Source organism: Cottoperca gobio, chromosome 17, assembly GCF_900634415.1.
Source record: "Cottoperca gobio chromosome 17, fCotGob3.1, whole genome shotgun sequence".
NCBI classification, from domain to species: Eukaryota; Metazoa; Chordata; class Actinopteri; order Perciformes; family Bovichtidae; genus Cottoperca; species Cottoperca gobio.
In genome coordinates, this window is record NC_041371.1 from 13,754,162 (window position 1) to 13,767,851 (window position 13,690).

Consider the following 13,690-nt stretch of genomic DNA (forward strand, 5'->3'; position numbering starts at 1 on the left):
TAATTAACTGGAGAAGTTGACTTTTCATTTTCAACATTAAAACCAGTTTAGATGTGATTCGTTTTTTATAAAATGGTCAAATTAATTTAGTCAAGTCAAGCCACTGGGTATGCATGGATAACAAGATGTTCAACAAAAGAACATTTTTTTGAATGATATTCAATGAAACATTATTAAATTACATTAAATAAGGAAACATTTGAATTTATGTTACTTTCCACGATTGTACACTTGAAAAAAAGTGTACAATCTGTTAAGTGTATTAGGACTCAAGAACCATATTCAGTTTCAAAATAATAAATAAATGCATTACGGTAAAAATGTTACAGAAGAACTCATATATGGGCCTATATATATATATATTTCCTATTTCCTCCCCTGAATAACATATCTTCCACCTTTCATTGGAGAAACCTTCTTTTTTTGTTAAATTCTCTCATTTTGATTATTCTATTAAATTATAATTAATTTAAACAATTCTTCATATAGCTGGGAATGTGGACTCGCTCCATGAGGAACTTCCATTTTAAATATACCTATATTTAATATCCCGAAATACAGTGAAGAACAGTGTAACGCTGCAACCTGGTGGTGAAACGTGAGATTACAAATAACGTCCACAACACCCATCGGTCCCCCTGCATTTTGTCGCGTAACAAAGCAACATGGCAGACTCAAACACAGCGAATGGAAAATATTTAAATATTAATTTAAATTGCCTGGATCTATACAAAAAACAAACAGATAGACAGCCAATAAATCGCTCCGTCAGCTGCTGCCATTCATGAGCATCTGCTGTGAATGAGTTTTTCTCCTCCATCTCACATCACCACCACCATCATCATCAGTGCGGGTCACGTGGTGCGTAGGGAGCGGGCGGTGGGTGTGTCTAATCGCGTGTGGTTTCATTCATAACTACAGTCTTTATTTGAAGCTCAAATTAAAGTATGCAGACGGGGCAGGCTGCATGTGGATCGCTGCTTCAAACGGAGTCTACAGCCGGGTGAGTCCTGATCTTTGTCCCGCTCACATCAGCACCAGTTAATGGACCAACAGGCGTGCTCACGGTGTAATGTGTACTATTTCATTATGGAAGAGGTGGGATAGGTGACAGCAGCTCTAGATAATCGCAGTGATTTAGTGAGAGTTGTTTGACGCGCGCGGAGCACAGCGGAGCTCCCCCCCCCCCTCCAACTTGTCCGGCTGGCACACGAGGGCTCCTGTGTGACTTCTCGTGATTTATGCCCCGCAGGCTGAGAGCACACGACGCAGAGATGTGGGACAGCTCTGATCGGCGGGTTTTCGGAGGAGAGAGGAAGATGCTGCTGCTGCCGATGCTGAGGCTGCTGCTGCTGAGCGCCGCCGGCTGCAGCGGGTCGCTGTAGTCAGTCTGCACAGAGCGGAGGGACGCTGCTTCAACACCGCCTGTATAGACCGTAAGATAACAGCACATCAGCCAGTCACACTACCCTCCTCCTCCTCCTCCCTCCATGTACTACTGATGGTGCTCATATGTAAACACCACGAGCATCATCACTGTATGAAAGTATGTGGATGCCTGTCTGTCTGAGCCGCCTCGTCCATCTGTCTGCCTGGTGTTAAAGCGAGAGATGATGTTAGGATAAAACATGTCATGAGACCCCGGAACTAACACACACACACACACACACACACACACACACACACACACACACACACACACACACACACACACACACACACACACACACACACACACACCAAATGATGGTGATGCTAAGAAGTCAAGCTGGTGAACGTCATTAGCCTAATTTATACTATTGCAATTTTGAATATAGGGCCGGTATAAGGCCATTTATAATAATAATAATAATAATAATAATAATAATAATAATAATAATAATAATGTATTCCACAACTTTTAGTGTGCTCAAAATTAGACTTATAAGAAAAAAGTTACTAGGAATTAATGAAAAAAATTATAATTAAATCATAATCTATTTATATAATGATCCTAATAAGATTAAAAACCCACTAATGCACACTATCTTCCATTTATTTCCTCTATATCTACACATATTCTATGCAAAATATTCAAGACTTTTCATGGCTTCACAATCTTAGGGACAATAATAAAACAATAAGTTAAATGTGGGTGTGAACACTGTTTGGCTTCACAGCATGAGTTTGTTATGACTGACACAGCATGGATCAACATAGTTTATTTATATTTATATTATACTACATATTTAATGTCAGAAGGAAACATCTGAGTTTGTACTGGCAGTATCTAATTGCAGGTTAATTACTGTAACAGGTCAGTTAATGCAGTGTCATTATTTAAATTGGATCCTGGGATTTTATTAGGCTGTAATAAGAAAGTAAAGGTCAATATAATGCATAAGACCATGTAATTCTTCTGAAAGGTAGCTTTAAAACATTTTAACTGCTTGTTATTCAGTCAGAAAAGCGAGGACACACGAGGAGACTGTGATCAATACAAAAAGAAGCTAACACTGTACTTTATAATGAGTACATATGTAGCCTAATAAATAGTTTATAACAGCTCTAATAATATAAAATATGTCTTCATAGGAGAATGTCTAATTGTTGACAAATACTGTACGTAAAATAAACACTTGATAAAGTCCCTTCATATTCTTACGACTACAATAATTTATTACATGTTCATGTACAGTTTAGAAATGCTAAATAAAGGTTAAAGTAAAGTGTTACCAAAATCCAACAGTATCTGTATGTGTGGTTCTCTATTGTTGGTGTGCTCTTGCTATTCAGAGCTTCGTCCTCGTCATTGTTACCTTGAGCTGTTGGTTTGTATGAGATATTACATAAAATATGACTCTCACATGGAGAGGGAATGTGTGGCAGTGTTACCAGTAAGTGTAAGGAATGCAATCATGGGCTGATGTTACACAAGCTGCGCTTTGTGTAAATGATTATGTGCCGTATGCTTTTCTCTTACCAAACGCCTCTGTCTGTCTCGGTCTCATTTTACAGACAGCACACTGGTTGTCTTAAGACTCAGACGAGATTCTTAGATATTTCATGTGTGTATATGTGTGTGTTTGTAATGATACATCTTTAGGGTTAGGGTTACACATTAGGGTCTAATGTTAAGCACTCAATCCAGACAAGAGTAAGGTTTATGTCACTTTGGTCATGGACAGATTGAGACAATGGGCCCCTGGGCAAAGTGCTCCCACACCTTCTACATAAGATCAAGAGACACAGATACAAAAAGATATCATTTTGTGTCTAGTTTTGGTAATTTTGTGCCTCTTTTTGATTGTTTTACATCTTTTGGTTGTTATGTGTGTCTTTGTGGTCATTGTGTGTCTCTCTGTGGCTGTTGATTAACTTCCCAACAGCAAATGTTAACAGTGACTTCAAATGGAGGCTCAGGCCCAGTGGGCCTATTCAGTAATCCGTCCATGACTCTGGTATATTAAAGGGGCATTACACCAATTTTACACAAGAGGAGCAGTGGTGTTATGTTTTCTGTTGCTCGAGTGATGTCTTCAGGGTTATCTTTGCTTGGGATAGATGACAGAAAGCCTTCATTGCAAACATTGTGGAGTTTGAAAGACGTGGGTGATTACCAGGTATGGAAGGTACGGTCTAATGAAAGACGTCGTCTAATTAAACTAAGTCAGGATATTTTGACCAACCTTTTATTTTTATTTTATACATCTGTATCTTGCAAATCCTCCAGCTTTTTGCGATACTTTCAGCAAACATAACCCTAACCCTAACCCAACCCCCAGTCAGGACTGAGTGACTATAAAACTCCAACAATAAGAAAATGATTTAATTTGAAATCTCCTGCAAGAAATAAATATAAAATGTATTTTTGTCTAGAAAGAAGCTCTGTCTGACTTCTCTTTCTCCATCCTCTGCAGGGTTCACTCACGCTGACCTGGACCATGAGCAATGATTTTCCTGTTCTGACAAGTCTGACCGAGAACTCCACTGTGAGTACCGCTACGTCCGACACCATCAACACGCACACACTCCACACCAGCTTGTGTCTGAACGACCATGCTTCCACAACACTTTACGGATCAAACTGGACCTCAGCCAAAAGCAGCCATTGATAGGTAGACACAGTGAGTTAACACCCAGTAACAGGTATTATATCCAGGTGGAGCAGTAGTGGAGGACAGCCTGATCTGCATCCAAAGAGGATTTGATTAAAAAACCGGACTGAGTGTGCTGCTGGCCTTGTGTGCCATGTAGCCTCTGGAGGCCGGTGGGGATATCCGAGCCAGCGGCGGTGATTACCGAACAGTTAAAGCTGTCTGCGGGGGGGGGGGGGGATTGACTGTTGTTTGCCTCAACAGTGTGTTAGAAACATGGCCTAAAGACTAGAGAGGCTTTGCTGCTCCAGCTGATTGATTGTGTTGTTCTTCTTGTTTTGCTGAGCTTGTAAAAAGAGCAGATTTCATTAAGCTACAGATTCTCTGACAAACTGTATGTGTGCGTGTGTTTGCGTGCTGTGGGCTTATCAAGGTGTGCAGTGATGGAGATGTTATTCCTACACAGACACACATACATACATACAGTTTCAAACACATTATACTGTATCTCCCTATAGGCTTCAGCTAAATGTAGGCCACTACAGCATCAGATGAATGTAAAAATATACTCTAAGTGTGTGTGTGTGTGTGTGTGTGTGTGTGTGTGTGTATGTGACATGGGGCTTAGTTTAACAAGTTCAGGCCTGAAGCAGGTTGGAGGTTGAATGAAAAGCCGTGGAAAAAAAGATGTTTTCTTTTGCATCGATGCACAAAATCGTCACGCTTTTCTGGTTTTATAAGACTTCTTGTATTCAGCAGCACTCTCTCCTCCACGTAGGGACTTGCCTCACTGTTGGATTGAGCTTATGGTTTAGTTTGACAAAGATTGATTGATGCTTTGTTTTACAGAAGTGCCTTTACCATTTACAGTGAAAGCAGCTGTTTTGCTCTTTCGCTCTTTAGCGTTCTAATACACCTCCTTTACTCGATTGACTGAAAATAATCGATTCAGTCATTTTTCATTTAAAATGTCAAACATTCTGTTTGCTGCTTCTCCAGTTGTAAGGATCGGCTGCTTTAAACGGAATATTTCGGGGTTTTGGACTGATTCAGACAAAACAATGAATTTGGAGAAAGCAAACAATTGAAAAACCTAAAAATATATAATCTTCACTATTTTCTGACATTTTATAGATAAAATGATTGCTTAAGAAAGTAATGGGCAGATTAAACAACATAAAAATAATCACAAGTTGTAGCCCAAGTGTCTGTACATCTAGCAGACTTTGTTTTATTTTGCTCCTGTTAAAGCCATCATCATCTAAAGGCTGGTCTGTGCTCAGTGAGGAGTTTCTCCACTATTCGGTTTCCTTTAAATCTGTGCACGATGACAACCTTTCACATTTTCATATCTTATGTAACGCTGAATGTTGCAATAGATGAATATTCCATTTGTGACAGTGACAAGAGCCCAATTATTTTCACTCTTTTTTTAAACTGACATCGGAAGAAGAGGCAGGAAAGTCTGTGGGGATTGTTCATGTGTGTCCGCAATCCTCCTCCAATTTCCATTTTTAGCCTGCGGAGGCCTCATTTCCCCCTCATTGAGAAGAGCTGGGAGATTGAATTAAGGGTCTCGCTGACGTTTTGATTAGCATCCCAACGCTCACTCACAGTTGTCTCTGTGTGTGTGCGTGCGTGTGTGGATAAGAATCACTTTGAGGAGGCAGGGACTTAAGAAAGTCTTCCAGTGTTAATTCCACTCCTTATTAAATATTATGGCGCTTAGCTGCCAGTGTAATGCGACAAAGAGATTCCTCATTGCTGCGATGCTTAAAGGGAGAAGAATCAATTTCTCTCCCAGCAGGACTAACACAGCCAGCGAGCTCGCAACAACTAAACATGACAACAGAGATGGGCAGGACTCTGCTTTATTGTGCTATTGAAAGAATGAGTTACGAGCTCCAGCAATGCCATGTGAATACAAGCAATGGGAATTAAATTGATGTTGTGCAGCCGAAACAGTGACAGAGTACAGAGCACCAGGGTTTGAGTGATAAGGGTTTTGAAGGCTCATCATTTTAATGACTCGTGATCTTTTCTGTCAGTATTTGATTTTTCGTCTCATTAGCAAGGAAATGTTCATTTCTATTTTTAAATTTTACAAAGGTAAATTCTTTTTGGATATTGCAGGACATCATTTTTTATTGTGTTCCTTTATCCAAGGGGAAGTAGGGTAGGATTTAAAACTGGTTGGGGTGTGAGTTTTTATCTTTATACACTGCAAATGTGCCGAGCAGAGACACTTCATCACAATGCAACGCATGATAAAAAAAAAAAAAAAAAAAAAATGCATTGTCCAGTATACAAGAGAGATAAACTAAACTCCGGGATCCACTGGTGGAAGAAGCAATCAAATAAAAAAAAGAAGTAACAATACACTGAAAAAACGCAAAAGAAAAAAAGTCCATTTACAAAGAAAAGTCCTGCATTGAAAATGTTGTTTAATGCAAATATCTTTTAATATTAATAGTCAAAAGGAGTCACTCAGTGACAAACTCAGAGATAATTATTTCATTATTACATCCTGACATTACATTATAATATATGTTTTATTATGTGGAACTAATTCTCATTGATATTACCATCATATTTTATGAAGTGATTATATATTTTGTATGTAAAAGTGTATTGGACTGAAAAGTACAATCTTTTCTTGGCTGCTCTTCATCAGAATGTGCCTGTGTCGGCGGGCCAGGTGGAGAACTATGTGCTGCTGTTGGTGCTGCTGAGTGTTTTTGCCGGGGGGACACTGGTGCTGCTCTCCCTGCTGCTCCTCTTCTGCCACTGCTGCTGCATGGGTGGACGACGCTACTCCAGGTGGGTGCTGAGGGACACACTGTGTGGGACAGGCAGGCCTGGTTCTACTGCAAACACAGGGAGATTACAGCAGCCGACGCGGCTTGTGACGGCAGTGGATTAAAGCTGTGCTGAATATGAAAGTGAAGCTGTGATGTGACATTTGTGTTTCCTGTGAAAGAGGACGAAGAGCAGTGGTGGAATGTAAATGAGTACATTTACTCAAGTACTGTAGTGTACAGTGCCTATAGAAAGTCATCACACCCTGTGAAAATCTTTACCTTTTGTCACATTACACCCTGGAAATCAAAATGAATGAAATCTAACTTTTTTGAGCTGAATGTACACAATATAACCCTCATCATCAAAGCAAAAAATAACATCAACATTTTTCTGGACAATTATAAAAAATCAATTAGTGAAATACCTGGTTTGGTTAAGTGGTCAGCCCCTTAGAGTATACCATTATACACTTGCTCAGGTGCAACCAATCAACTTCAAGATCAAACACCGGGCTAATTGCCCCCTACCGGACATCCATTGAAGTGATTTTGATTACTTCAGAATCAAAACAGCTGTTTCTTGAGGCTTCCAATATTAGTAGTGCATGATTCTGCAAAGAATTCACCATGGTTGAAAAAGTGCTTTCAAAAGGCCTCCGGGATAAAGTTGTAGGAAGGCACAAGTTAGGTGAAGGCTGCAAAAAGATTTTGAAGGCTTTAGCTATCCCTCTGTACTGTTCAGAGCATTATTAAGAAGTGGAAAGCGTATGGCACCACCAACACCGTGCCTAAATCAGGCTGTCCGTCCAAACTGGATGACCGAGCCAGTAGGACATTGATCAGAGAAGCTACCAAGAGGCCGAAGGCAACTTTGAAGTCTTTATGGCTGGGACTGGTCGGTCTGTGCATGTGACAACAATCTCACAAGCTTTACACAAAGCTGGCCTGTATGGCAGGGTGGCAAGAAAGAAGCCTTTTCTGAAAAGGTGCCACACTTAGTCTCGTTTGTGCAAAAACACACCTGGAAGATTCTGTTGCCATGTGGAAAAAGGTTTTATGGTCAGATGAGACTAAGATTGAACTTTTTGGACTGAACTCCAAGCTCTATGTTTGGCGAAAACCAAATGCAGCACACCACCCAAAACACACCATACCTACTGTGGAGCATGGTGGTGGCAACATCATGTTGTGGGGATGTTTCTCTTCTCTGCACTTGGTCAGGATTGAAGGGAAAATGGATGCTGCAAATTCTTGAGGAAAACCTGCATCCTTCTGCTAGACAGCTGAAGATGGACAGGTCATTCACCTTCCAGCACGACAACGATCCTAAACATATCGCCAGAAGAATAACGCAGTGGCTTAAGGACAGGAAGGTGAATGTCCTTGAGTCGCCAAGTCAGAGCCCCGACTTAAATCTGATAGAAGATCTGTGGAATGGACTTGAAGAGGGCAGTCCATCGCCGCTCACCACGGAATTTGACTGAATTCGAACAATCGAGCAAGGAAGTATGGGCAAATATTCCCCAATCTAGGTGTGCAAAGCTAGTAGAGACATATCCAAATAGATTGATGGCTGTAATTGCAGCAGTAAAACGAAGTATTACATCAGGGGACTGATGACTTTTCCAACCCTGTTATTCTAGTTTTTTTCATTAGTTTGATGTTGTAAGGCTTTTTTTAAAATGTATTTTTATAAATGGGTTTTGATTTCAGGCTGTACGACAAATAAAATAATAATATAATAAAACTATTTCAAAGGGGTATGATGATTTTCTATAAGCACTGTAAGTACAAATATTTGAGAATTTCTTTTCAGGCCACGACTTCAATTCCACTACATTTAAAAAAAAAAAAAGGGAAATATTGTACTTTTCACTGAACTTCGTTTATCTGAGAGCTTTAGTTAGTTACTACAAATTAACATTTTTGAGTAAATAAAACATGTTACAAATTAAACTACCCAAAAAATTAAAATATATTTACTGTATATACAGTATATGTGCATCTGAAATGATTAACAACAATTAATTACCTAACTATTTTGAACATATTTTGTCATTTTTCATGTAAAGAATAAAACCATGTTCTCAAGCTTCTCAAATGTGATAATTATTCTGAATTAAATACTTTTACTTTTAGTAGTTAAAGGACATTCTCCAAATCATACTTGCATACTTTTACTTAAGTCAGTGCGTGACTTGCAGTTGTAACAGATTATTTTCAGTGTGGTATGAGTACTTTTACTTTAGTAAAGGATATATAATATACTTCTTCCACAACTGACAGAGTAAAAAATATTTTCCCCTTTCAGAGCCAGCGATGACCCTGAGAAGACAAACACCACTTATGCTGAGGATTCTCAGCCCACCCAAGGTCAGAGATGTGTATTTTCTTAAGTTCATACATACATCTCTTCTGGTCCACTGTCGTCACTAACGTTATTTTTTTTCCCTTGGTTCGTCCTTGTTCTCTTTGTCATTTAGAGATCACCATTCATTTGGATGAATCAGACGCTCTCTCAGCTGCGAGCTGTCACGATGGAGAGTCTGAACGATTTGTCTCCACTGGGTCTACTGGCCGCAGAGTCTCCTTTAATGAATCTGCACTTTACGAACAGGAGAAGACGACTCAGGACAAAGGACGCAGGTACAGTTCAACAGCCGATTTTTACATTGTTATTTGGATGAGCCGTTGGTGGAATTAGATTAGATGATTCGTCCTCTTTCTCAGATACACTCTGACTGAGGGAGATTTCCACCACCTGAAGAAAGCCCGGCTGACCCACCTTCACCTGCCTCCGTCCCCATGTGACCTGAAGATCCTCACCATCATGGAGTGTGATTCAACAGAGAGCAGCACCGTCAACATCAATGAGACCGCAGCTCCCAAACTGCCACTCACCATCTACCAGGTAACTTTAAACTGGCTGTGATGCATCTTACAAATGTCACCAAATCACTCATCTCTAACCTGCGTTGTTTTCTCTCTCCAGCCCACTGAGAGAAGAGTCCCGGACTGGGTGGGACAGAGCCTCAGCAGAGGTCTGCCAGGAGACTTGCACCACTCCACCATTCTGGACCAGAGCCCCAGACAGGTATCATCAGCTATGAACGCACAGCACACACGGTCTCAGACAGTGAGTTTCACCTTGTTTTCCCTTTGAATTGACATTATAAAATGATCATTATATAATACAGAGAATACATTTTCATCCACACTAGTGGCATGACTTATTGGAGGGCAATGTTGGTCTGTCAGGTGGTTGGTCGACCAATTTGATCCAGACCATTTCAAAGTATGCCAAAACTTCCTTTCATTTCTTTGTTATTTTTAACAGTAAAATTGTTCATTGGCTAGAAATGCGTTCTGATAAATTCCTCAGTGAGCATTGATCGGCTTGTATTCCTCATAGACAGAGCTGTGAAAAGCATCTGCCACAGGCTCAAACCTACTCATGCCCTGTGACATCAGTCATCACTTGCAGCTGAGTGACAATATGACAAACTGCTATCCCCTGAGGGCTTTGCTTCTGCCCGTCACGATTCATCTCAGCTTGTCTGCTTCGACCCCTCCTTAATGTCTCATCACCTCCCTCCATCCTCCTCTCCCTTCATCCCTTCTGTCAGATGGAGGCTATCGGGGACAGGGGAGAGGCTGAGAGCGAAATGGGGATGAGAGGAGAGTTGACTCAAGCTCCGGGCCAGACTTCAGTTCTACATTTCTTCTCTAAACTGCGGCGCCATGCCAGTCTGGAGGGGGCAGGGCCTTACTTCAGGAGGTGGAAGTTTGACAGCAGTCACCGGGCTGCCAGCCTGGATGCCAAAGGTTTGGATACATTTCTAAATGGTTGAATAAGCTTCAATTTGTGGATGATATCTAACGATGCAAAAAAAAAAACAGCATTACAATAAAAAAGGCAAAAAACATCATCTTTTAATGTGAATTTCTACCAGGATCCCCCAAGAGAAGGCCCTTCCAGAGACAGAGAGCCGCAAGTGAAACCACTGATCACACCGAAGATGACTCTTTGTCTCTCCGAGATGAGGTCATAGACTCTTTCCCACAGTCCCCCATCCAGACCGGTTGCCTCCAGTCCCTCTCTGCAGAGTCTCTGTCTCACCCTGACGCTGCACCCACATCCACAGTCATCCTCAGCAGGTACATCCCTTCCCATAATCGCATGACTTGTACCATGACATTCCCAAAATGACCGATTGACTGACTGTTCTCCATCTATGCAGGTCAAAACTGGAGGTAGGTGGTAGCATCGGTGCCAAAAGAGAGGGTCTCTGTTCACAAACAAATGATTGTAGCGCACAGAGGCAAGAGGAGGCCACAGCCAATGGGATAGGAGTAGAAAAAGAAACAACGTTTGGTACATTTATAAGAACAGAAGCAGCGGGAGTCGAGCTAGAATCCATAGAGAATTACTTTTTTGGGGCAGGAGCTGCCGTACAGAAAAGGTTTGAAGACACTTTAAGGACAACTAAAGACACAAAGACATCAGATGTGAGGAACGAGAGCGAGGCAGAGGACGGAGATGAGGTGATGTTCGGAGCTGAGGCCAGACAAAGGGCCGACTCAGGCTCATCCTTTTCCTTCATGATTCGCCAGGAGAGCTCGGAGGCGCCTCCCTCCCTGTACAGAGACATTTGGAGCTTGCGAGCCTCTCTGGAACAATACGCCTCCTCAGACCAGAGCAGCACAGATCGGGAGTCCATCCGCAGCGATGCCGACAGTGTCTCATCCTTCGGTGGTGCAGGAGCTCGCTCTGGCTTGGACAGCTGCTTGTCCCAAGAACTGGACGATGAACCTGAGGTAGAAGGGGAGGGAGAGATGATAGACGGAGGGATCAGAGGGGCGTCAGGTGGGGACAGTGAGGTGGTAAGTGGAGCTGGAGGAGAGGGTGAGGCAGGGAACCGTAAGCTCCTCCAGATGGACAGCGGCTACGCCTCGATTGAAGCACCTTCCAGGGCCCCTGAGGAAATGCGACTTTTTGGGACTCCTGGAGCTCCAAGAGGAAAGACCGCGTCTGAGCGAAGGTTGTTCTTCACCAACTCTGGTAGGAAAGGTTCAGTGTGTGAGAGCATAGAGGACAGGTTGTTTCAGGAGGAGCTGGAGGATGAGATGGCAGACAGCACAGAGGGGAACCTAAAGGCTAGCTCTCAAATTGGACAACAGTCTCTTATCATTCAAGAACCATATCAGTTTCTGAAATCCCTTCATCCTCAGAAACCTCCAGAATCACAACCCCAGCTGACGAAGCCAGTCCCACGGCCCTCTAGTCCTCACAAATCCCGTCTCCGCCGCCGCGACTACAGCATCGACGAGAAGACAGACGCTCTTTTCAACGAGTTCCTCCGCCATGATCCGCGGTTTGACCAGCAGGATTCTCCTCTGCGCTCCAGGCACCGATCCAGAGTTCATCTCCGGAAACAGTGGCAGAGACACAAGCAATACAGCGACCCAGGGTCAGGCGCTGGGGGTAGGTACTCCCCATCTTTGGAGAGGCAGAGGTTCATTCCGCTGCGGAGAGGCGACAGTGCAAGTTACCCTCTGGACACCAGGTATCACAGCACACTCTCACGCATTGCGAGCGCTGCTGATGAAGAAGCCAGCGAGGTTGCAGCTTGTGAGGAAGCAGCCAAAGAGAGCACAGAGAACAAAGATCTGTCAAGTGAAGGAGCTGTGGGGGACGCCGCAGAAAGTACAGGCGACAAAACCTCTGAAGGCAATGACGAGACAAAGAGTTGTGCAGAGCTGACTGGTGAGGGCTGCCAGGCCTCTACAAATAACGACACGGACAGTACAACTAGCCAGTGTTTGAGCACTGTGACTACACAGACGAGGCACATGGATCCAAGAGTCAGCAACAGAAACAACAACAGCAGTCAAGCTATTTTATCAGAGAGCAGCCTGACAGACAAGCTGGTCGTGTCGGTGGAAGAGAGGCTCTACGGCGGCCTGCGCAGTGCAGAGAAGCTGGGCCAGGGAGGAACGGAGCGTGTGCTCACCATGTCCCATGCAGCCTCACCTGGCTTCAGTGCCATATAACCTGTAAATAATCCTATCTTCATCAACTTCATCAACATTATCATCTATAGATGACAGACTTGATCAAATGGTCTATAGCACTTTAGACATTGTCATGTGTTAGATACTTGGTCATTCTGTCCCTTAAATTTGGACAAATCTTCAAAATAAACTCATCAAAACACAGATGTATCCCAAAGGACAGAAGTATACTTCTTTCTTGATGGGCAGTCTCTTCCAGCATTTACATTCAGAACTTAATTTCCACTGTGACGCCATGTGACACGTGATTTTTATTGGTATCCATTCTTAAAATCAAATGCATTCATTACATGGCTTTGAAAATATAGACCCATCTTTAGAAAAATTTAATATTTTTAACTGTGAATTTCAGCATGCTACTGTATGTCCAAACAATGTGTATGTGAATACTGTACAGTTTTAACTTTAAAACAAAAAGCACTTTGATGGGAAGAAAGATAATGATGGGAGTTTCTGTCACCCATTTCTCTCATTTAAAAACCATATCCTCAAGTGTCCTTCTTGTTTGTTTATGTATTTAGCGATAAGAAGAACACTAACCATGTAAAAAAAACAACTAAAAAAACATTACAATTCTCCAGTGCTCACAGCCCTCTCATTAACACCATATCAGCAGTTCTGGAGAATACACGCACTATATCGTAAGTAAAAACAGATGGGATACCCAGACTATACAGCCAACACAGCGAAAATACGTGCATCAAGAATTTTTTATACCCATATTTCATCTATTTTTAT

The 13,690-nt window shown here is 42.1% G+C and overlaps 1 protein-coding gene across 1 annotated transcript; it reads left to right on the plus strand.

The window, feature by feature from the left end:
* The first annotated feature begins 934 nt into the window (after positions 1–934).
* Positions 935–13,589, plus strand: cbarpa (CACN subunit beta associated regulatory protein a). The gene is made up of 11 exons (XM_029452986.1): positions 935–1,003; positions 1,253–1,436; positions 3,900–3,971; positions 6,751–6,896; positions 9,189–9,250; positions 9,361–9,523; positions 9,608–9,788; positions 9,870–9,971; positions 10,504–10,702; positions 10,831–11,035; positions 11,119–13,589. Exons 3-11 carry the CDS (start codon positions 3,924–3,926, stop codon positions 12,929–12,931), a joined length of 2,919 nt encoding a protein of 972 aa, XP_029308846.1. The 5' UTR covers positions 935–1,003; positions 1,253–1,436; positions 3,900–3,923; the 3' UTR covers positions 12,932–13,589.
* Positions 13,590–13,690: the final 101 nt, after the last annotated feature.

What these genes read in the sequence shown, in the direction of transcription:
- cbarpa (XM_029452986.1), top strand. Translation starts at nt 3,924, where the DNA reads ATGAGCAATGATTTTCCTGTTCTGACAAGTCTGACCGAGAACTCCACT. An exon ending in TGCCACTCACCATCTACCAG is followed by an intron (nt 9,789 to 9,869) that starts GTAACTTTAAAC and finishes TTCTCTCTCCAG; the next exon opens with CCCACTGAGAGAAGAGTCCC. An exon ending in TGCCAGCCTGGATGCCAAAG is followed by an intron (nt 10,703 to 10,830) that starts GTTTGGATACAT and finishes AATTTCTACCAG; the next exon opens with GATCCCCCAAGAGAAGGCCC.